The 23793-nt window shown below is 34.2% G+C and overlaps 3 protein-coding genes across 14 annotated transcripts in view; 2 read left to right on the top strand and 1 right to left on the bottom strand.

Annotated features, from left to right (window-relative positions):
• Positions 1 to 23793, bottom strand: part of LOC116348799 — a 62089-nt gene that overhangs the window by 18142 nt on the left and 20154 nt on the right. For 6 of the 12 annotated variants that reach the window (XM_031779917.1, XM_031779925.1, XM_031779920.1 and 3 more), the window contains exons 4-14: positions 21007 to 21054; positions 19100 to 19224; positions 18749 to 18778; positions 18142 to 18319; positions 17770 to 17968; positions 17348 to 17492; positions 17170 to 17235; positions 2837 to 2921; positions 2372 to 2464; positions 1902 to 2016; positions 1750 to 1842 (exon numbers count right to left, since the gene is read on the bottom strand). In XM_031779917.1, coding sequence (XP_031635777.1) covers positions 1750 to 1842; positions 1902 to 2016; positions 2372 to 2464; positions 2837 to 2921; positions 17170 to 17235; positions 17348 to 17492; positions 17770 to 17968; positions 18142 to 18319; positions 18749 to 18778; positions 19100 to 19224; positions 21007 to 21054 — 1177 coding nt within the window. The remainder of the gene's footprint in view (positions 1 to 1749; positions 1843 to 1901; positions 2017 to 2371; positions 2465 to 2836; positions 2922 to 17169; positions 17236 to 17347; positions 17493 to 17769; positions 17969 to 18141; positions 18320 to 18748; positions 18779 to 19099; positions 19225 to 21006; positions 21055 to 23793) is intronic. The other 6 variants (XM_031779918.1, XM_031779921.1, XM_031779926.1 and 3 more) reach the window with 6 other exon arrangements.
• Positions 353 to 1841, top strand: LOC116348801. The gene is made up of 4 exons (XM_031779932.1): positions 353 to 460; positions 642 to 1129; positions 1254 to 1399; positions 1478 to 1841. Exons 2-4 carry the CDS (start codon positions 714 to 716, stop codon positions 1696 to 1698), a joined length of 783 nt encoding a protein of 260 aa, XP_031635792.1. The 5' UTR covers positions 353 to 460; positions 642 to 713; the 3' UTR covers positions 1699 to 1841.
• Positions 7046 to 17053, top strand: LOC116348800. The gene is made up of 6 exons (XM_031779931.1): positions 7046 to 7582; positions 10020 to 10176; positions 14289 to 14382; positions 15404 to 15524; positions 15837 to 16061; positions 16158 to 17053. The coding sequence occupies exons 1-6, from the start codon at positions 7244 to 7246 to the stop codon at positions 16929 to 16931; spliced, it is 1710 nt and encodes a 569-aa protein (XP_031635791.1). The 5' UTR covers positions 7046 to 7243; the 3' UTR covers positions 16932 to 17053.

The following is a 23793-nucleotide window of genomic DNA, read 5'->3' as shown; positions in this document are numbered from 1 at the left end:
ATTTTTCCGCTGTTATTCACGTCATGCATCATCATTGTCACGTGTTCATAAGCTGTAAGAGAGAAGAAGATGAAACGCGACATGCGAAACAACATTATAGCAACGATATGACAAACTCTGGCCTCTTCTGTAGTTATATGATGCAATTTTCAACACCTAGCACAGAGCCCAACGAGAATGTGTGCGATTTTTCTCGCTCTCAATGGTTCGGGCACATGAAGTTAGTCACATGGAAAACTAATAATTGTAGAAACTTTTGCAGCACTTTTTTTTTGTTTTTCGCCCCTACTTTTGTGCGCTGATTTTTTTAATGTGCACGAATGAAGAGCCAAGTTTCAACACAGTTTTATGTCGACAATCGCACAGACCGTTTGACAAATTGAGTTTGTTCGTACGTTGGTTTAAGGATTTTTAAGCGCACAGGAATCGTGATTGTGCCAGACAAGTGCTGATTCAATCGGTATAAAAAAATTCCATGAAAAACGCTGAAAAACTGTCTCGCTGTGTGATGTGTGTGAGTTTGTTCTGTTTTTGAACAGCAAAAAAAAAAATTCGGTTCCGCACATTAATGAGATTTGCTTTTTTCGGTGATATTGTTTTTTTTTTGTCAACACATAATTTCGGTTTTATTTCCATTCCAGCACATAAAGTGAATTTCTGATTGAAAATTTGTGAAGTGAATCGATTGAAAGGGAAATTTAAATGTGAGCTTAATGAGAATGATGAATGGAATATCAAATAAGATTTTAATTGTATTGGCAATATTGATTCGGTATACATCAACTGTGTCAACGATGGAAAATGGAACGGATGATGGCATGATGTTCGTCTCAAATGATTTACAATGTTTGGCACAAATGCCAGTTGGTGATTTGATGAAAATACGAAAAGCAATCAGGATGATGCATGCGGTTTCTGAATACGATGCACATCGTCTACCACATTTAACTGCAATCGATAACCAAAACCAAAACCAAACTGACAGTCTATTGCGTGAACTACCAGAAGCTGACACACGAAATGCATTTCAATATTTCTCTCGTTATCCGAATTCGACAAATTTACCGATGGCACAACGCTTTATGATGACCAGTCCGATGCACAAAAATCCACCAAACAAACAGCTCATGTACAGTTTTAATGCTATTCAAACAACTTTTATCGAAAATTGAATGCATCGTTTTTTTATTATTTTCTCTTCCTCTTTTTTATATGCACTTTTTGGAACAATAAAAAACTATTTGGAATTGAAGGCACAAAACAGGCTATGGTTCAGAATGGGAAGAGGAAAAACCATCCAAGATACAGAAAATACTTCATTTGAGCATAACAGCGTTAACATTTTTGGCATTTGCTGGCTATTTGCTGTGCATGATTGTGCAGGCAATCAAAAGCAAAGGTGAAATAAAACATTGATTTCGAATATTCGAATACTTGTAACCACCAAAATTTCAAACTTTTCCATTCACCACAACAGGAACGACATATTTTCATCAGACTTCTCTACCAATCATGTCAACTGGAACGGAAACAACGAATCGTGTAACTGGCTTCCGACCGAATCGATTTGGACGGAATAAAAGAGCCGCCGAACGAATAATGAATGCTGAACCAGATCCGCTTGACATGTTCGAAGTACTTTTGGCCATTTCCAAAGGCTACGTTCAATTAAGCAATCTTTCACAACCGCCAATCTAAACGCAATCTAAATGCTAAAATCGGATTGACCCAATGGAGTCAACTACTTACCGTGTTGGATCATACATCTGAGTCGCATTTCGTGGAATTCGTCCCGATTTATGACCATATAAAGCGTATTGATTTTCTGTTAACGATACATCACTGCAAATAAAAAATTCAAAATAAAAAAATGATGAACATTTTATTTAAAATTATCTGACCTTAATTCCTCATCAATAATTGGTGCCACTGAACTTCCACGAGTTCCAAACTGACTGTAATACGGTTCTTCATAGCTGCCACGCGTTCCACGCTCTGGTGAGCTCATATAACCATCTGTTCGTTTAAAATCAATCAGAGATGTTAGTCAGAGCAAAGATATTTTCAAAAATATGTTCTTTTTTCTCAACAAAAGTCTCGTGTTCGAATTGGATTTACGAGCACTTCTTTGAAAATCCAATAAATAAATAAATTTCAACTATGGACCGATTTGAAAAATGCATGCAAAAAATATGATGTAATTACTGGTTCGTGTAGTGATTTGTATTCTAAAATTCAATTGAAGCAAATCTCGAATTATTGTTGTTTTTTGAAGAATAAACATAAAACTTGACACTTAAGTCAATTAATAAATTGTGGTGCTTTAATTCTGGTTGCTATTGGTATTGTGTGGAACAAACAATATTTGTACCTGGTATACTGTAAAGCTGATCCTGGCTATAAGGGTATTGAGCGTTCATGCTTCCTCTAGAGCCATATGATCGTAATGGTTTGACTGGTGGTCCTACACAAAATAACCATTTTCAAACAAACAAACCAAATAAAGAAACCAATTCAAAACACACACACACGAAATAAAAAAATATTTTTCCAACCATCAAACGAAAAAGCGATCCAAATTCAATGAAAAACATTTGTAAAAATGATATTCCTATTTTCAACGCAATAAAAAAAAAACAACAACATAAAAAGGGTACAAAACTGAATTGCTGATACGAAATCTACATATAAATTCGCTGTCAAATGGACTTTGAAAACTTTTGCTTCACATATTTTCTTTTCCATGCAGTTTTTTTCGTTGAAACTTATCAAATCGGAATCCTATTAAAGATTATATTTGATGTCATCATGACATGTTATTTGTGTTTTTGCTTACCAATAATATTTTTGTTACGGTCGCTATACATCCCTCGAGGCAATGTCTGTGCAGCACCAACATAGTACGGAGCACCTTTGACGCCCTGCAACAACGAAAGAAATATGCTCTTAGAATTCTAATTGAAAATTGTATAAAATGTATTTTTTTGAGCGTTTCATATCTGAATAAAAAAAATCAATTGAATAATCTGATCTTCAATCAGAATCGATAGTTCAAGTTATTATTGCTCAATAGTCTTGAACTTATTATTGATTTGAACGCGTTACCAAAAGAGAAACATTCGCAAAAAATATTCTCTTCGATGGGACAATAAATGATTTCAAATCCAATTTTTCACATACAATTTGTTGTGATGGCGTTTCAATTTTGATGAATGCAATGCGGACTGACAGAGAAAGAGAGTGTAATAAAACAGCGAAAAAGTCATCGAAAACTGGTCGCAATTCACATGGGCTGCACTTAAACCACAAAATTATGTTTTTGTTCGGTTGGCCTATAGCGTTTTTTTGCGCATCACATCGGCCATTTGGAAAACAAAAAAAAAAATAGAAATTACTCCATAAAACTCAACATTAGTAATTTAGTATGAAATTTACTGGGGAAACAACTGACGGCAAATGACAGACCGACGAAAAAAAAAATGGCCATCGAATGAATGTGCTCTCTAATGTAACCGCATTGTGTGTGCATAACCGATGCGACCTAAACCAAATACTACGTATATGCCGAACTTAAATTCACCATTCGCACAAATTGGGAATACTGCTCTTCTTTTGCACACTACAAAACAAGCTGATGAAAAAAAAACTAATGGAAACACACAAAAACCAAACAAAAGAAGACAAACAAAAAAAAAAACAAAATAAAATTACTTCAATTGCATAACCGAAACAATCGAATCAAATGACAATCCAAAATGAAAGTAGAAGAAGAAAACAACTACAAATGCACAGAATACGAGTCAAATATTTGCGGAGCGCCGTGTGGTGGAAGAGATGTGTGAAACGAATAAAGAAATAACGAAAGCCATCAAATGCGATTTATATCGTGTAGTTCGTGAATCTGTATCAAATTTATGACGATATAAGCATTAAATTTTCTATGTAAACGGAATTTATGGCGTAAAAACCGCGCATACAACATGACTGTCACTTGATGACTTGATAAAACGGCGAATGTGTCAGTTGGCGGTAGTAATGCGAAGAAGAAAATAATGGCTACTTTGGCTATATACAATGGTATAAATAATTGAATTAGACTGAGACTGTTATTACACAAAAATGAAAATTCCAACAAATATTTCTATAGATATATTTGTTCCTTTGTTTGAAGCTCAAATCATTTGCAATTTGTTTTTGTTGATACTTCAATTATGTTGCAAAATGTTGGCCAATGCGTATAATTGATGTTAGTTTTTTCAAAATCGAGAAACAAAACAATCAAATATGTTATGCGTAATATAGCGCACGGTTCTAATTTAATATTCCATCAATAATATGAAATTTAAAAGCGTATGCGCCTCAAGCCCACACTCCATGATATAGACATTACAAATTTGGTATTTTACATCCGTTGTTTGTGTTTTATTTTTCTGTTTGTGCACATAAATTGATGCATAAATATTGGATGATTTGTCTATTCGAAGAGAAAACACAGAGGTTCAAAACCTTATCAAATATTCAACGACAATTGTTGACCCACTCAAAATGATACAGCAAATGAAACTGGAGCTGCTACCACGAATCTGTGCTGTTTACCTTTTTTTGCATTTGAATTCACAATCCGAAATGTGAAATATTCGTGTATTTAGTCCGTTTGGTTTTTTTTTATTTTGTTGTTCACAACCTTTTCAGCGATTTGGAGTAGGTTGGTCCTCTGAAGTGTGGAGACAAAAAGAGACACAAGAATAAAATTGTTTGGATACGATCTCTTTTTTTGGTTTCGTTATACCATCAGATGGCATTTTCTCGTGAGGCTTTAACAAAGGACGAAAAATGTCAGTCTATATTTGTCCATGGCAAATCGTTTGAGATATTATTTTGATAAGACACGAAATTGAGGTTTCGAAAGAAAACATTTTTTTATGCGACACAAACAATGGGGCAACAACGTATTTATTGAATCTTACATTTTCTTACAGCGAAATTGACACAATTGAAAGTGTATCGGAGTGTATTTAATTCCTTTGCCTTTATTATTCATTAAACAGATTTTAGTCGCTTGAACAGATCACGTTTGGGGAACGATTGAGAAAGTATATACAATTTTACGATGTGAATATTATAACAAACTAATACACATCGGTGGGATCAGGTGACTTGAATGGAAGTACGTTGCAATGGAATGTTGGCTGTAGAATGCTTACCTGTACCTGTTTCAAATAGACTTAATGCATTGTATGCATGTATATCTCTGTATATTATGTTTATTTTCTCCGTTGTTGTCACGTGGTAACAGTACTTTTGATTTTGTTGTTGGAAGCTTTGTTTACGCTTGCACGTATCATGTTCAAGTATACAGTATCGCCGAAAATAAAACCAACAATGCATCCATATAGGGTCACCAAATTGCATAACCATTCGCACATACATCTCAAGTAAAATCGAAAGAAGAAAAAGCGAAAACGCATATTACATCTACCCAGAAATTGAATTGACGTCTCTCAAACACCAAACTGAAGCAAACTTGAATTGATGAAATCGATACATGGAAAAAGACTGTATTCGTCTTAGTCATTTATCGAAGTGAAAAGTTTTATGTGCAATAGCGTCAACTAAAGTCGATAAAGAGTGAGCGTGAAAAGAACATGAAGAAAATGGAAGTTTTATGGTTTTCAAGAGAAAAAGAGACTGTAATTATGGTAAGAGGCCGAGACTAGAAATGCTAATTGAATACGGATGAAATTCGCTTCCGCCGTCATTCACCTCATTAAATTGCACATTTATTTTATTTTTTATTTGCCGACAATGTTAAATTTTGGACCTTTCCATTTGATATTCAAGATGAAATGCATAAAAAACAAGGTGAAAAATGGTGAAATAATAAATCAAACGGGATTTTCAATCACTTTACGATTATAAATCCATACATCAATCGTGTTTATACGCTAAATTCATTTTATTGACGATTTTATAAACTTCGTAGCTCAAATGCAAAATATTGTTATGTAAAATATTGTTTTTCTGCATCCATGCACAACAGAAACGTACTAGATCATTATCGAAATAAAAACCCGAACGATAACGTTTGAACATATGACCAACTATTTTTGAATGGAGCGATAACCAAATAATCCGTTACTTTTTTCGTTTCGACCGTATGTGCGCTGTGTTACGCTAGGCAATCAACAACAACTCTACCGTTGTAGCAATGCTTATTTACCGCATTATGCGAACCAAATTCGGAAAGTGAACGAAAAACAAAAACAGTTTTGTTAGTCACTTTTTTAAACATTTCACTTTTCATTTCGAGCGCTTCGACTCATTTCGAAAGCATTGTTTCAAATCGATATAATTTTTCGGCAAATTATTTTGCAGAACTATAATGAATGATGTTAGTTCCGTACTTGCAGTGTGCCGGCATGCACATGTTAATACGTGAGTGTTTGTGCGTGTGTGTACACCATGACCGTGTTTACATTTTACATGAACTAGACACATTCGAGTTCAAACGGTTCCACAGCAATATTGTTGAAGATGGTTCTCGAGATATGCACATATTTCATGGTTATGATATGGCTCGCAGCGTGTATGAATCGTATATAGTCTACAAAATTTGTTGGCCCACAGTGTAATCTGTTGGAATGGCATGAACAACACAAACCAGAAGCACCAAGAAAACTCGATACACTAGCAAATTAATTACATTTGTTTGAGTCACGAGTGGTGTTTGTAATGTGGTTTCCATTGCCACAATTTTTTGTGTGTTGCCAATGATTTTCATATACTTCGCGCTTCAAAGCGTTGTGTTTATGGTGTTGCTCTATTATTAATATTATTGTTGTTGTTGTTTTTTCTCGTTTATTTTATTTTATTTCACTTGCACAAGTAAATTGTGTGTCTGTAGTGTGATGGTCTGTAGCCAGTTGCCGTTTCCACTGAATGAATGAATGAAGACGAATACAATAAAGAGAGACAAACGAATAGCTGAGTCGCGTAGTGGGTTGCTGGTGGTAACGTTGTGGCATATTGAAAGTGAATTTGTCGTTCAGTAGATTACGCGTCTTCAAGAATAACGGTTAAGAAATTACCAACTCGGTTTTTGTGCTGTTAAACACGTTTCAGTATTATTGTTACAACGTGAATGATTTGTGAAGTAATTTGGTTTTTTGGCAAATTGTTGTGTTTAATTGGCGTTTAAAATTCCTATATTTTCCGTTTCAAATCGAAATCAAATCGCGGCAATATGAGGTGTGTCGTGTATTTATCACTTTCATTAGGACTGATTACAGCACTGCACGAAACGGATTGGAAACCAATTCTGGGAAATAGGCCAGCATTGAACATCCAACAGCCAATAATTGTCGATTCGTTAAGCTTGAAAGCCGCATCGAGCAGTAAAAGTACTATAACATTCAATGGGCAAACCATTACGACCAATATTGGTGACAATGATGCGGCCGGACCAGTGTTGGCTGTCGATGCGCCAGACCTAACAGCTGACATCGATGCCATTGATGGCGAACCCAGATATTTGGGATACGGTGGAAAAATTTTAAACGGTTTTTACGCACCTACAATCAGTGTAAGTTTCACATTCACCACAAATTGTGATACTTTTCCTTTTTCAGGTATTTTAAGTGCGGAAAAGTGAAAATTTTTGTAATTTTTTGTGATTTTTTTTACATGGAACGTTTTTAATTGAAAGCAGATGGTTGTATTTCATTTTTAAATATTGGGCCAGAGGTTGAAGGTCTCTGTAGTTGACTAGTTGTAATTAAAATGTAGTGTGCGCTGACAAGTAATTTTTCCGTGCCAAAACCATTTAACGATGAAAATTTCAATTAATAAAAAAAATAAACTGCATATATTCGATTTTTGCCTTCATCGCACGATCCAATTAAAATATTTACATATTGATTGTGTCTGAACATTGTAATAAAAGTGTGCAATTTCATATGTCAGCACATCAACATGTCTTGGTTCATTTAAACCAACATCGTTGTAAAATGCTTGTTGCCACCATTATATATAAAAACATATGAAAATGTGTTAGATAGCATGTTGATAGCGCCTTTGTTAAAAATTTCCCGTGATGAGTCCACCATAAATGTTGGATAATGATAAAAAAATTAAGTGTCGGACAGCGAGAGCCGCATCCACTCATTACGATTCAAATGGCTTAATTTTATTTTTCACTCTCTGCATGCGGAACACGGATGTGATAGTCTATCAAATCACAATATTTTTTTTCCTCAATTTTATCGGGTGTATTTACTTTGCAAATGAGAGTGAAATAAATCAAATAACATTCAGTTGGATGGAACTGTATGCAATATACAGCAGAAAGTGAACAAACCTGCACATTAAATTACATTAAACACTTTTCGAAAACTTGAAAATTCCCAGGTTTAATTAACAAGCATTATCCGATATGCGAAGCGAAGACCATTCAGACACTATTCATTCATCCATTAAACGAGCTACGAAATGGACTGCAACAAACGCATCACGTACAACAAATCGTACAGAGTTGGCAAACATTATGCATAAACGGTTTTTCGCATAAAATGTTACTCGTTATTCTACAAATCAAACGTACTGATGATGTTTTGATAGCTGATTACCGATTGCCGTTCCGTATGCAATGTGATAATATCAGACGTTTTTTGCCATCGTTCTTTTGCACACGGTTCAAGTTTACTATCGACAATAAATCAGTAAATTTGTTGTAAGTGAGTTTTCAATTAGCCACGGAAACATCAGCATACCTGTCATTGATATAGCACTGTGGTGTGTGTGTTTTTTTATTTCAATTTTATTCAATGAAATTTCAAAGAATTCGAACATACTAGATAATGGTATTACATCAATCAGTGTCATAACAATACGAATCGAACGTGTCCCAGATTTCATTATTCACAAACAAAATACCGAATAAGTGGCAGGCATAAACATGTATATTGATCTGTATGGTTGGCTCCTATCAATTTAAATCAAAAACTGCAAAATCAAACGATTGAACAAAAAAAACATATGTTCAGCGTGAATGGATTATGGACTGAGGGGCTTTTGTTGATGCCTTCGATTATGTTTTTATAATTGAAATTTTTTGTTTCTTTCTTCTCGTGTGTTGGTGTAAAATACCGGCCTTGAAATTGAACACAGAGAAAAAATACCTCTTTGTGTTACAAGGCACCCAATAGTTAAATGAGTTTGAACCCGTTCATCAAAGTGATGTAAAAAAAACCAACCATTATTTAGCAATCAATATCGTGTTCATACGAATGTGTTTCTTTTTTTTCTTGGCATGGGTGTTAAATGTGGCCAAACTTCATTTGCATAGATAATTTCCACTCCATTTCATATATAGTAGATCATTTACACGCTATGCATGGACCATTTACAATTAGTCGAGCCGATTTGTCAATATATTTTATACCATTTAAATGGGAGTTTGTATCACCGTTTTTACACTGGTATGGATTCTTCGTAAGTACTTGCAAGTTTCCGCACAAAACGTACATACAAAAAATCTTCAATCAATTGCGCATTACTTTGCTTGAGTAAAATCCTTGACCCTCGTAAAGGTTTTTTTGGGCTGAAGCAAGAGAACCAAATTCAAGAATGCAATTAAAACTTGCATATGACTTTGTGTCAAGCGGCTCGTTTTCATTACCAGCCTTGATTAATGATACATTGCACACCACCGGTTTAAAATCCATTGAGGATTTTGACAAGGGATTATGAAGTTGTCAGTATTGTTTAAATTTTCGGAATTTGTTAGGTTGTTGCCTATAACCTTCGATTAAAAAAAAAAGTATCGGTGGAAACCCCATTTGATCCCAAAAAAATGTCGTTTGTAATTTGAAAATGCCGTGAAACATTTTATATGTTTCTTTAAAAGGATTTAATCAAAACTGTTGACACTGATCGAATCATTGTGAAAAATGATTTTTATCATCATATCGATACAAAATGTAATTTATGTTTTTCCCTTTTCAATTTTTCAACATTCACAGCAACAGAGTGACCAATGTTCGGTGGATAAGTACGCATTTGAAGATGAGGGTACCATTCAATATGATGTCAGCATACCAAAGATGGAACAATTTACACTTTGTGCGTGGATGCGATTTACCAATCACGATGGCGACCATTCTATATTTACATATTCGGGTAGGTATTATGATAATAATTGATGAAGACCGAATAAAAAAAATAAACTGGCACTAAAAACCATTCAATATATCGTCAACGTCGCGGCTTTTTTATCGCTTTAAGACCGAAAATCCATTTGCATGCACTTATACAGCTTGAAAACGTGATAAAAAACTTTTTTCGTAATTCGCAATTCCATTCACAGGAAAATGGTTAACATAATCCGGCCGTAATTTGGTTCATGTGTTTTACGAGACAAATTTTCTATAAACTCCATTTTCTCGGTGATGTTGAGTGTTTTCTCACTACTCATTCCAATGCGACTTAAGAGTATTGTTAAAAGCAAAGAAATTGTGATGGATGGCATAGACGATGAACGCAAAATTTTCATTTTGAGCAAATATTTGAACGAAATTCGATCTTTTTTCAATAAAATACGGAGGTTTCGTCTTATATTTTCCATTTCTTGTCTGTGTCTATTCAAACACAATATAAATGAAATTGATGTTGGTTCGATGAAACTATTATTGATATAATATATGGGAAAAAATAGCGTTTCACCACAGCAAAACAGTATCATCGCAAATGTGCAAATGATAAAAGCCCATTGATTCATTTAAATGAATTTTGATTTGATAGAAAAGCGTGCTTCTATTTGAATTCATTCGATTTTCAACAATCGATGAAAGTTTTTATCTCCATTACCAGTATAGTTTATGCTGTATATTGAATGCGCTCATGAATATTCACAAATGCAAGAACAAAGCGTACAATTCCAAATGAATTTTAATGAAATTTTTCATTCTACTTGCTAAAGTGAAAGAAAAAAAAGTTTTCAACTCGTTGATTTAAAAGTTTTCCACTTGAAATATGTTTATTTTTTTTCTACGATGCACTCAGACAGACATAGATGTTAAGATCGAACGTTATGTTTACAATTAATCTCTAATCTTTTCAGCAGACGTCATGTGAACTTTTTTGTTGTTCGTTCCATTTCTTTTTCAAGGGAATCAAACGATAAAGTCAAGCTGAATTCGCTTTTAGCACACTATTGTCGCAATTGATTAAGCAGCAGCAAAGACACTGTCAACTTCAAATGTAAAGCATTTTGGTGTGAGATATTCTGTGCGAGATTGAGTTGATAAGTTACGAATGCATTCGCACGAGTTCACAATATACACACAGAGAGAGGCAGAGAAGGAGAAATGGAAAATTCAATTTATTTTTCCTCTATTATGTGGCTTTCGAAATGCCATTATGCCATATATCGTTTTTCGTCTTATAACCTGTGTTCGTCCTCTACTCTAAACGTTCGCATTGATTATGGATGAGGCCAAAGCTCGTGAGCGGAATCTCCTTCGATTTACGTTAAAAAACTAATTTTGACAGTTTACGTATACGTTAACTGTAAATTTCCAAGTAGCCAGCAGAAAAAAAAAACTGTCGATGCGTATCAATATAAGGGGCTAATGTTTCTGTCAATAGAATTTTAAATTTCAAATCCGTCTCGAAATGAATTCGGTTACTTATTCCGGGACGGTTTTTTTTCTTTCGTATTTCGATACGCATACCAGAACCAAAACTCCGTCGAGTTTATTTGATCTGAGTTTGAAATTCAAACCGTGAATATTGTCGGTGAATCTGTCTCGCCACTCACATTCATCCGAATGACTTGCACACCATAAATTTTCATCTTGTGCTTTTTGAACTAGATTCTCGTTGGCAACAAACATGCAAATAACAATTCTATGCTCAATGTACTTGATCATTGTGACATTTATATTAGCTATTTCTTCGTCTTCACTTTAATCATCGGCAAAAGCTAAGCACGAACAAGCGCACGAACAGTGAATATTGAAAGAGAACATTTTTGTTGAATGCAATTTATTAGTGAAAATCCCACAAATTAATTTATATTCAATAACTTTGCTATTGTTTGCAAATAAATTCGAAGGCTAATTCATTCACTTTAGTGTTGATGATAGTGGTGTGCGTGGTTTTGTCACTTGAAGAATACAAATTTTCTTGTAAATGAAAAACTTTATTTCATCTCAAGTTGATACACTACAAACTTAATCAAGAAGTTTTGTTCAATCGCTTCCATCGTCTCACTCTTATGCGCATCAGCACACAATTTCCGATACCAAGATTAATTTCAAGAATCAAACAATTCCGTTTCCTTGTTTCTTTCCGCCCGTAGAAATCTTGTATGCACATTGAAACATACTTGAAACGCACCATCAAGTTTATTTTAACAACAATCACAAAAACTTAACAAATTAAAGTGAACGGTGAAAGTAGAAACCACCATTCTGTAGCAAAATGGAAATTAAGTGGGTTGTGCAACAACGGGATTTCGTAAAACTATCTTTTATATCTTCCTTCGACATGCTGTTAGATAGTTTTAGCGAAACTCTTAAACCGTCCTTCTGAACCGGGAGAGAGGGAGACTGACTAAAATACATTATCATTATTCGAAACGAGCATTCGATGACCTATATAATTATCGATTCATGTGCCACGACGATGAAAATTGTGTTGTATCGAATTTTAGATAGACATTTTGTTCCACCGAAATTTTGTCCATCAACAGACACATAATAATAGTTGAATCCAATTAGCATACGCTTAACTACCATAACATGTTAATTTACTTCCTTGGATTGGCAGTTTAATTCAGTTTGTTGTTCGATCACCTTTCTTCGCTTTTCGAATGGCCATTGAACTAAATGGAACTTTATGTATGTTGAGATAACAAAAATCCACGTCAACCTATTTATTAGTTACATATGTTCATTAGTGTAATGCATGCTGTATATATCTGATATGGCCGCCCACTTCTGTCCATTGTACGCACCCAGGCGAAAACCTCAATGTCTTTTCCTCGTTGTCTCTTCTTATTTCAATATCAGAAGTACGTATTGTGTCGTTATACGCAACATACGAAACAATTGATTTGCTTTGGGCATTTGAATAATGGTATCCCATTTTCATGATTGACTTGAAGAGTCCAATCCTTGCAAAACCAATGGATTTGCGGCAAAAACAATATGAAATTTTGTGAAAGCATTTCACCAACTAAACGATTTCAAATTGAATGTGCTTAGAGAGAAGTGATTCAGATAAAAATTATCATTTGACAAATTTGTTTCCGCAGACAAATTGTGGTAAACGATTTGCTATGTTGGCTTGGCCCAAAATGTCAACATACAACCGATAGTAGGTATACACATGAATAGGTTGCCGTCAAATGAGAACGATATATTATGAAATCGCATTCAAAAATTGTGCAAATTTATTTCGTTGTTTTTTTGTTCGTAATAGGATTTATGTGAATGAAATTGCAAGCAAGAAAATTGAATCGGCCACAATACATGACAATAACGTCGGCACCGCTTTTGTTATGTAAAATTTTTCACAATTAATAGAAAAGACATTGCCGATGCGTAAACATAAGCGACAAGTGTATTTTGAATTGTGTCTCGGTATATACGTGTGTGTGTGTGTGTTTCTCTTTTCTTCTGTTTATACGTTATTTCCTTTGCTCTTTGTCCATTTAAAAAATATTTCACATAAAACGAATAATTTTGCACTACACATAAATGGAATTAATACATAAATACGTATGAAATATGGTATAGACAAAACGAAAATAGCAGCATTGTGAATTATAAACATATGGCAAGAAATCCACTTGAAGGAAACGAAAGAAATCATTCGTTTCGAATAAAACTTGCTGCAGAAAGCATCAACTTAGTGTCAATCCACGTGGAACAAAAAAAGCGAATTACTCAAAATAATGTTGAACAAGCATAAACTGTTTGGAGTGTCAACACAATTGAACTGCTGCTTATTTCTGTTTATTTCTTTCCCTCTGGCGCATGCATTCTTGCTATACTTTCGGGCAGATTTGGAAATGCAAGCGCGTTTCGTCTCTGGCGATTGCAGAACTTTGGCGTCTTTTCTTGTGTTATGTGCTGCAACAACACAATGATATTCACTTTTTCTGATGCAATTTTACAAAACCGGAATTCATTTCTTGTTACTTTTACCCGTTTCATTGTTTACGTTCTTTTTGTACCATTTCCTTGTCAATTTTAAACGATATCGTTTCTTTTTTCTTTCTGCAGTTGAAGGCGAACCAAGAGAAATCCAATTTTGGGTAGCTAATTCCAGGGGATCCAGTTACTTTTCGTTGGCTGTTCATGGACAAACACTCTTCAGGTAAGCATGTTTCATGTTTGAAAAGTTTTCTGTTGCGTCGTCATTTCTCGGAACCGAAAATCGATTAAAGAATAACTGCGAATAAAGAGAAGAAAATATCTACTCTGGGAGGTATTGGCATCGCGCTGATACATATCGATACCACACCGTAAAATGAAGTTTATGTAAAGGGATTTAGTTTTGTTTCGGTTTTTCATTCAATCTCCAGAGTAATACACTCAACCACATTCAGTTATGAATTTTGCTTTTAGCATTTCGTCGAACGCTTTTATTTTAAATGTGTAAAGCGTTTAAAATCAGATTAAAAAGTGCTGTGACACGCAGCAATTTTACTCTTTGCAATACTTTGAATCGTATCAAAGAACTCTGCATTATAAACCACAAGAAGTAAAAAAAATCGATAAAAAAATTATTATTTATTGAAATTGTATTATTGCCATTGACATCAATCAATAAAATCTCGGTTAAATGCAGCAACTAATTAACACCAACTCGTATAAGCAGTAATTTACAAATCAAAATTCTTGAAAATGGATAGAATTACGCTTTTTAGTGGGTTAAGCGAGTAATGTAAAGCGACAAATTCAAGTAATTAAATAAATGCATTGTCAAACTGCATGATATTCGAACGATATTTGAACAACATTTGAAAAATTTGCTCTAGTTTCCACATGAATTGCAGCAAACCTGCCTGGTTCAGTGTTATTCTCCGTTATTTAATTTATGACACCAACTCAATTAATGAAATGAAATCGAGTGAATATAACGACCATAAACAGAAGTTGATGTTGATGCGAAGAGTCACACACCATGATATTAAATGTTAGTGCTGTTGTCAGCAAGTGTTGTTGTTAATGGCTTTGGATTCAATAACTAACGACGACTTCTTTGATTAACCTAGGCTAACCTTGTTATTTTTTTTGTCATCAGAAAAAATGTCAATACTCAATAGCGACCATAATTAATCAAACAAACAGAAGGAAAAAAAACAAAAAAATTAATGGTCTCTTATTTGCTACAGATTGAATTATCCATTGAAATTACGTAAATGGCATCATGCGTGCGCCTCATGGAATGGTAAAACTGGTGAATGGCAACTATGGGTGAAGGCAGAACGTGTTGGACGCGGTTTCCATAACCGGGTATTGTATCGACCGAATTCTTTTTATACAAAATTATTTATTTCTCTCTTTTGCACGTATATATTCACAATAAGCAAACAAAAAATCATGTCAACACCTAGAAGTTGCCGATTTTTTCCCAGACACTTAAAAAAAACGTTTTTCGAGATAAAATTGTAATGATTTCGTTGCATAATCGAAAAACCAGAAATCAACCCATTTTCATGGTGTTTTTTGTTTTGTTTGCCTGGATACAAGGCGATTCATTGGCAGCAAACAAGAGAGAAAAAAAAAACCTTGTAATCATTAATGATTTCAATTTTCTGATTACAGATTGTTAGCTATACAATTGGATCCAATGGTGTTTCATATTCGGGTGGCCCATCGATTACTGGCGCTATAGCACCGGGTCATCACATGGAAATAACCGTATTGCAATTGTATAAAGTGGCTCTGAGTGCTGGTAAAGCACATCGCGACCACAAACATCATCATGTGCATCATTTTGATTACGAAGGTTTGGTCACATCAACGGCACAACCAACACCAGCACCACAGGTATAATATACCATCAACAAATATTTACATATTACATAAAATCCAATACCGTTTTCAATCATTATATGAACGAATGTTTCTTTTTGTTGTGTACAGCAAGCAACATCGAACCCATTTTTGGTAAATGGTGCTGTATTGAATCGTATAAATTTAAACGAACCAACAGCATTGCAAACGCAATTTTTACCGGGACAAACACAATTTGTGAGCGGCCAATTTAGTCGAGCAAATCAATTGGTTCAACAGCAATTCACAACACCGCCACCACCATCGCAGTTACAAAGCTCACCAGCTCCAACCTCACCACTTCTATTTCCACAACAACCACCACAAGATCCAACAATTCCACAATCAATATCGGCTTCATCTTTTGTCAATCTAAACAATCCGGCCAATGTTCAATTCATTGACGATGAAAGCGCAACGCCAACATTTAACAGTCACAGTTTATTCAAACGAAATGGCAATAGTCCACGTAAAGCGATCAAAGTACGTCGTATTATAAAACGTGCACCAACAACCAAAAAACTTAACAAGAAACGTGCACTAATTCCACTAAGCGATGGATCATTTATTGATGATAAAAATCTAGCCCAGATTGATGATTCGCCATTCGTTTATGATGGGCTGGCCCAATTTGGAGCCGGTGATTTTCAAGAAAGCTTAACAAAACAGGGAGATATCGAAGATGAAATTAAAGCGCATGATCGCGAAGCAGCCGAAGGTGAAGTGAATGCCGTTTTATCGTTGTGCTCATCATGTCAAATTGAACCATTTGCTGGTGCAGTTGCTTTCACATGGAAAGACGCCAAAATTCAAACCGAACATGCACTCAAGGGACGCAGCGTTGGCAGTTGCGGTGCTTTTTAGTTTAATTCATTATTTTTAGTTGAATTGTTTTTTTTTTTTTAATTTCACATTCATACCAACCATGTTTTTATGTATAAAACTATTAAACAAACTTTTGATTTATGTTTTCAGAGACAGCTTTTTGTGAGAATCAATTTAACATTTAATTTAATTTATTCAGTTGTAATTCGCTTGAATTTTTGTAAGAGAAAATAAATGAAAATATAGTGATTTTGATTTAAAATAAAACAATACTCACTTTGTTTTTGTGAACATGCTGATGCGAGTATTCGGTATCAAATTCCGGTTCCGAACAATATCCAAACTAATTTGAATAAAGGTAAGGTAAGAAATGTAGAATGTTATTGAAAGAGTAAATAGAAAGGAATTTGATTGAATTTTCTTTGTAAATATGTTGATGGAATTTGTATATGTACCTGATCTTGATCCCAGTGTGTTCCAGTCTGTGGCAATGGTTGTGGTACTGTTCCAGGTCCAGCCGGTAGAGCTTGTGGAGCATTTACTTCGTTCGATTCAAACAAACGAAGTACGGATCGATCACGAATTTCCCTAAGATGTGATCTGAAGAAAATATTTTTAAATCACCAAAAATAAAACACCCAGAACCAAATAAAAGAAGCGAATTATTGTCTATCGCATATCCAGAAGCCAATCGTAAAATTAAATGAGTTTTTTCTCTGCATACATGGAAAATTATTTAGAATTTATTTTGATGTCAAATATTGCCAAAGATATGCAACATAACAGCATAAATACCGTTGAAAGAGGAAAAAAATACCAACACCAAAATAGATAGCGAGAGATAGGTAGAAAGAGAAATATAGTCGTATGTACTAACCTCACATCTTCCAATTCGTAAAACATGTCTTTATTGGCATCATGAATGTAAATTTTAACATTTGGTCCTTCTAAGTAAGCCATGGTTAGTTGCCGCGGGAATGAACGAACAAACAGTGCCCGTACTGTGTCAATTGACGTAATTTCGTTGGGTAACAGTGCTCTCTTCGTTTCAGATCGATATTGTAAAAATACCAAGCCTGCATTCAAAATACAACAAAAAAAAAGAAACAAAATTGTTTCCGTTTATTTAAACATTCTATGAATGCTAAACACATATTTTTCTCTGATTTATTTATTTTTCTATGCATCGGCCAAGAGAAGAGTAAAGCTCTTTAACAAAAAAAAAAGTGATTCAAAAATAAATACATACCGAGAGGTCGTTCCAACGTTTTTGACGGTGTACGAACTACAGGCAACGACGATCTGGTTTTATTTCCACGTCGAAATCCAGTGCTGGCAGTTTCGACTTCTGACATTATACCGGGATCATCATCAAATAATGGACCTTGATTTACTGGTGCGTATCCACGCACTGGCGGAGGCTGCTGCTGACATAGACGAGAAAAAAATTCACATAAAATGTAATTTTGATTCTAAAATGGAATTTTAACATGCGAAACGATTCATCGTCTACTCTATCAATAGGTCTATTTATCAAATGCAAAGCTACAAAAACATGCTTTAAATGCTAGCATATTTGAATGAATTATATGCGTTATTCAATGAAATGATGGTTGAATTTTTCTCATAAATCTTTCCAGATTATTCAGTAAATGCTGAATGTATGGTTGAAATTATTCTAATTCAACGCCAGTTCAACAACTGTGTTGCCGATTGCTTTCGCTTTCATGCTCAATTTTCTTTGGAATTTGAATGAAAAATGAATGCAAACATTCTAAAACTTGGATGCAAAATAACATATGATGAAAAAAAAGAAGATATAACACACACTAATCTTTTCAATTTGCCCCATTTACCTTTTTGTTCTTTTGAGCCCGCATTCCCATCTAAAAACAAGCAAAGTATATCAATTCAACATTTCAATTTGCGACACTTGCTTTGGCTGCACAATGTGCTTCATTCTTTATATTTTCAATGTATGTTCGTATGGAGAGAGAGAAAAAAAGAGAACTCGCAACTCAAATCGAAAAAAATCTTACTTGTGCTTACTTTGGAATGTTAAAACATGTCTAATTAAAAAATTAAGCAGACTAAATGTCAGCGCGAAAAAGAGGGGGTTTTGTATTTAAAAAAACGATGAGGAACTTGGTTTTGATGAAAAAAGATGAACATTTGTGAAAATTTTAATAATTTTTAATGATATTCACCTCAAGATCCATTGCACGTTGCTGAAGATTTTGATTCTGCTGAGCGTAAACTAGCATATCATTTCCCAGCGTATGCCGTCGATTATCTTCTGTTTGTCGTATGCGGCCACCACGTCGTCTGTCGTCTAGAAAAACAAATGAACAAATTTGTAAATATGTGATTTAGTGCTGCTATGTCTCACTTGGATTATTGTGGCTTTTGATTGAAATGGCTGGACTAATAGAAAATCGCAAAAAAATCAACCAAATTTTCTTTCTAAAACATTGCGTCGCATATAATTTGAAATACATTTGAATTTAAACGAAAATATTATTATTAAACATTCTGCTACCGATTCAATTAGCCATTACAACTTAATGTCACGTATTTAATAAATCATACTTCACTCTCATCATTAGACGAATAAAAAGAACTTCCATCAACTTTTTCATTCACCGTTTTTCAATACAAGCAACGGACTTTCTTTCATTCACTTTGGAAATGGTTTTATCGTTGACACAATAACGTAATATGAAAGCGGTTCAAGTTTTCCGACGTGACTCTAATGATATTACTATGAGAAAATCGTCGAGTGAAATAAAGCAAATGGAGAAAAGAACACGAAATTCTAATATTGTCTGGTCTATTATATTTTGCAATGTTAATGCAAGACTGCTGACACAGTCGTTCTGAACATATCACACAATCTTAAAATGCATGGCAATAGAATACTCGTCGTCGTGGTCGTCGTACTCGGGCCCCACGAACTAAATATACTAAAATGAGGCACATCTGCTGTCAGCTTGCCGAATGCCGATTTTGTTCATCAAATGTCAAATTATTACGGCAAAAGGCAATAAAAATCGAAATAGTCTCGAGCGCATCTCTATCAAATCTTCAATCGCGACATGCTTGCAACTACTTCATATTTTCTGTCTCTTTCATTTTTCATTGTTTATTTTTGTTGGTGTGCCTAAAGTGTCGAAGTCGGAAGCTCATTTGTATATTTTTGAAATGTGTAAAAAAACCTGACACGTGGACCATCGCAGATGGGTGTCCCGTCGTCTTGTATGTACGTATTACGGTTGCATATTCTAGGAGATGTGCTCAAGCTGTTTCAATTTTTAATTGGAACCGGAATAAAAAATGAAATAAAAAAAATTGACTCTATTTCAGTTTTGTTTTCAAATGGAATTGCTTTATAAATGTTCATATATGTCCATTAGTTCGAATTGTTTTTCTCATTTTTTTATGAAAGGGGGCAATAATTGTAAATTGAATAACAAGCACCGCGCCTCTACCTCGAACGCTCAACCATACAATTTTCCGACATGTGTTCAATTTATTCTGTGTTTTTTCTTCATAGAGTTTTTTTTTTGTTTATGGTGTTCCGTTGGTAATTATATCGATTTTATTGCAAGCATTGTACAATTTACCAGAGAATTCGACTTTCTGGTCATCGTGCATCAGAGTTATTATTATTACAGAAAAAAAAATATGTATCTGTAGTTTCCGCTCCAATTAAAAACAATGAAAATACATTGCGTCGAAAATTTCATTATCTATAGCAGGATTTCGTCGTAAATTCAATGCAATTACGTAAATTCTAAAGGTGTATTCTTATAGGTGGTATACCAAGACAATCAGTGCGAGATTTGAAATATCACCACAAAATTTATGGAAATTAATTTATAAATTCAAATGTCGTTTTGTTTGTGTTTCTCAATCCTTTTCACTGTCTCTCTCAATTGTTTTCATTGACAAAAGGTAAGCCGCTGGGATATTGTTGTCGGGAAGAAGAAATCATAATCAAATGGAGCCATGTACAAGTCTGTCAACAGCTTATTTCCTTTTCCACACCAAAAGCCACAACATATTCACTCGCAAATGTAATATAAAAAGAGATTGCTGTTAATTAAAATGTTACCTTGATCACTCTGTTGATTTTTGCCTTTGTCATTTTGCCAATCCTCTTCTGAAACAAAGAATGTAGGTTATAGAAATTTATCACGTAAATGCGTTAACCATAATAATTCCAAATGACATGGGACCATGCATGGTTCTCTATGATTTTGACGTTTTCATATAATTTCACAATGGCTACGAGCAAGGAAATCAATTCAGCTACGATTAGCTCATACAAGGTTGTGAACCTAGGTGAACCACTCCTCTGTTTTTAACAGTTATGGTTCATTTCATATTTGTAAAAAAAAATATTCGCATTCTTTTCCTTTTTAACATGAGTTTTTCCACAATGAAATCAGAGTTTTTCGTAATGAAATGAAAAGAAATAACATCAACCAGAGCAGCAGCAGCAGCACTACCACCAACAGCATCGAGAAAAGAGAAAATGATGGAAATAAATCCATCGCATAAAATAAGCGCATTTTTTCCATCATCTATCGAAAACAAGAAACTCACAATCGCTTTCATTCTCTCTATCCATACGTAATCCATGCACAAAAAGGCGAAATCCGTTCATTCAACGGAACCCGACATAAATATTTACGTTAGAATTGCAAATAGAATTTGATGCAAAGAAAATCCAAATTATCTATAGCGAGAGATGGCGAATAGAAGAAGTTGTGCTGAAGCATATTCAACTTGCGTCTGGATTATCGTTGGATGTAATATTATCTTAGGACTGACGTTGTACGTTCTTTTTTATTCGCTATTACAACGTTCAATACACATTGGTGGTATCTATATAATAATCTATAGAATGTTGGTATTTTGTTTACATCAATATTGAAATCTAATCGAAGTTTTCTGTCAATAGTGTTGAACTTATTTTTGGATTGGCAGTTGATTTCACTGTCGAAACATCTCGTTCACACTGTGATGATGTCTTCTACATCAACGCAAACGGAAAAGCAATAATTTTCAATTAACTGGAAGTTCATATCAAATAAATGAACTTTTCTCCAAAAATATATCATTTCATGCAAGAATTTTATCCTGTTTCATTCTTTCTAATATTCGTCGTAATTATCTATCGTTAGGAAATAAAATGCTCGTTATTCACAATCAACGTACTAAATAATTAACAAAAACTTTCAAACAGCAATTTGTTTACCTCCTTCACGTCCTTTTCGTTTCTTCTTTGAGCTGCTCGATGAGCTATTTGAGCTACTTTTATCCTTACTCTTCCAGCGAATTAACATATTGTTACTGTTTTTTTTTTAAATATATTTTGTCGTCTTTTCAAATAAAATGTTTCCTGTTGCTTTTCACTTCGTTTGTTTATGAGTTTTTATATTTTTTTACAGATGTCATGTAAATTGTATATCACTTTTTCTTCGAATAAAATATCTTCATGGAAACACAAGCAAATAAAAAAAAAAGTTTTACATGAGTTTCAAAGTACTTGCGATGAACGTTTTGTGTTGTTTGTGAGCGCAAAGGAGTACCGCAAAATGAGGTGTCAATCGTTAGTTTTTTTTAGTTTAACGACGAAAAATTCTTTGAGCACGTAGGAGAAGAAATTCCCAAATGATGATGAGTATGTGCAAGTGTCGCGAGGAAAATTATTATGTTTTTTTCTCTTCATTCCATTTTAAGTACAGGTTGCATGACAATCTACAAGATGTAGTTGGCAATGTGGTTTGCTTTATGTTGCAGAATTTATGCCAAAGTCAGAGTTTCAATTTGTATGTAAAAAAAGGCTTTCGGTTGTGAGGCAATGTATGAAAATGCATATAAATGGATTGAAACTGTTGATGTAAAAGTAATTTGATGCTTGAGTCCTCGTTATAAAAGTGTATTGCATAATTTTTGTCATGAAATCCGAGAAATGCAGCTTGTGTATTTACAACAACTTTTCAGCCAAGTTTTCAAATGTAGCGCACATTTTTGACTCTGATGATTAAATTTATATCCACAATGACATAATTCATGTAGAAAACTTTCAACAATTTTAGCTAACAAACCTGGGCTCCGGTGTCAAACTTTCGATTTATGCAAATAATTTCCTTAAATCACTCGATTAATTTTTCATTGTTACGTTGATGTGAGCCAGTTCTTTTTTGTTCATGCATTTACGTTTCAAAATATATTTTTCTTGTATAACTAAAGCAATAAATCTACTCTGGAAAACAAAGTATTTTTCAGCACAGGAATGTACAAAGCGATTTTTGGTTAAACTGGAATAGTTCTTCCATTTCGGGGTTTGTGGTCTTCCTCCACACATGTATTTATTTGACCAAAGAACATATTTCGGAGTTGAACTGAAATTTTAAACTTTTCATTCCAACGATTTTCCATTTTTCGTTTAAAGGGCTAAGATGTAAGAGTTCTTGGTTCTCTGCGTACATACACACCGAGAAAAAAGAGAGAGAGAGTGAGCAGAGTGTTTTAATCGTTTGTTTTATCATCATTTAACGGTGGGCGTAATAAAACCGTCCTTTTAGTGTAGGATTATGACATGTTATCGATAATCTTTTTCATTGAACTTCATTGAATGGGGATCGTGTTGAAGGCAACGAAACCATATAAATTGACGCCACTCAAAGGTGAGAAATGCTATATGGCTCACACACAAAAGCCAAATGTAAACATACATTTGTCTACTTATCCATGCAGAACTATGTCAACAATTTGATATTGTGGTGGAAACCGCCATCACCATCATGTCAGATATCTTTATCGTGGATATTTTTGCTTGTAAATGTTGCCTCTTTTTATATTTAAAGCGTAATAAAAATGAAATAAAACA

This window comes from Contarinia nasturtii, unplaced genomic scaffold, assembly GCF_009176525.2.
Source record: "Contarinia nasturtii isolate CC-2019 unplaced genomic scaffold, AAFC_CNas_1.1 Cnas_scaffold_2678, whole genome shotgun sequence".
In the NCBI taxonomy this organism is placed as follows: domain Eukaryota; kingdom Metazoa; phylum Arthropoda; class Insecta; order Diptera; family Cecidomyiidae; genus Contarinia; species Contarinia nasturtii.
Note: the sequence above shows the minus strand (reverse complement) of the source record. Positions and strands in the feature narration are given on the sequence as shown.

Coding starts and splice junctions, on each gene's coding strand:
- LOC116348801 (XM_031779932.1), top strand. CDS start 714: ATGAGAATGATGAATGGAATATCAAATAAGATTTTAATTGTATTGGCA. Junction 1,130..1,253: donor CCACCAAACAAACAGCTCAT/GTACAGTTTTAA, acceptor TTGGAATTGAAG/GCACAAAACAGGCTATGGTT. Junction 1,400..1,477: donor GCAGGCAATCAAAAGCAAAG/GTGAAATAAAAC, acceptor TCACCACAACAG/GAACGACATATTTTCATCAG.
- LOC116348800 (XM_031779931.1), top strand. CDS start 7,244: ATGAGGTGTGTCGTGTATTTATCACTTTCATTAGGACTGATTACAGCA. Junction 10,177..14,288: donor TTCTATATTTACATATTCGG/GTAGGTATTATG, acceptor TTCTTTCTGCAG/TTGAAGGCGAACCAAGAGAA. Junction 15,525..15,836: donor GACGCGGTTTCCATAACCGG/GTATTGTATCGA, acceptor TTCTGATTACAG/ATTGTTAGCTATACAATTGG.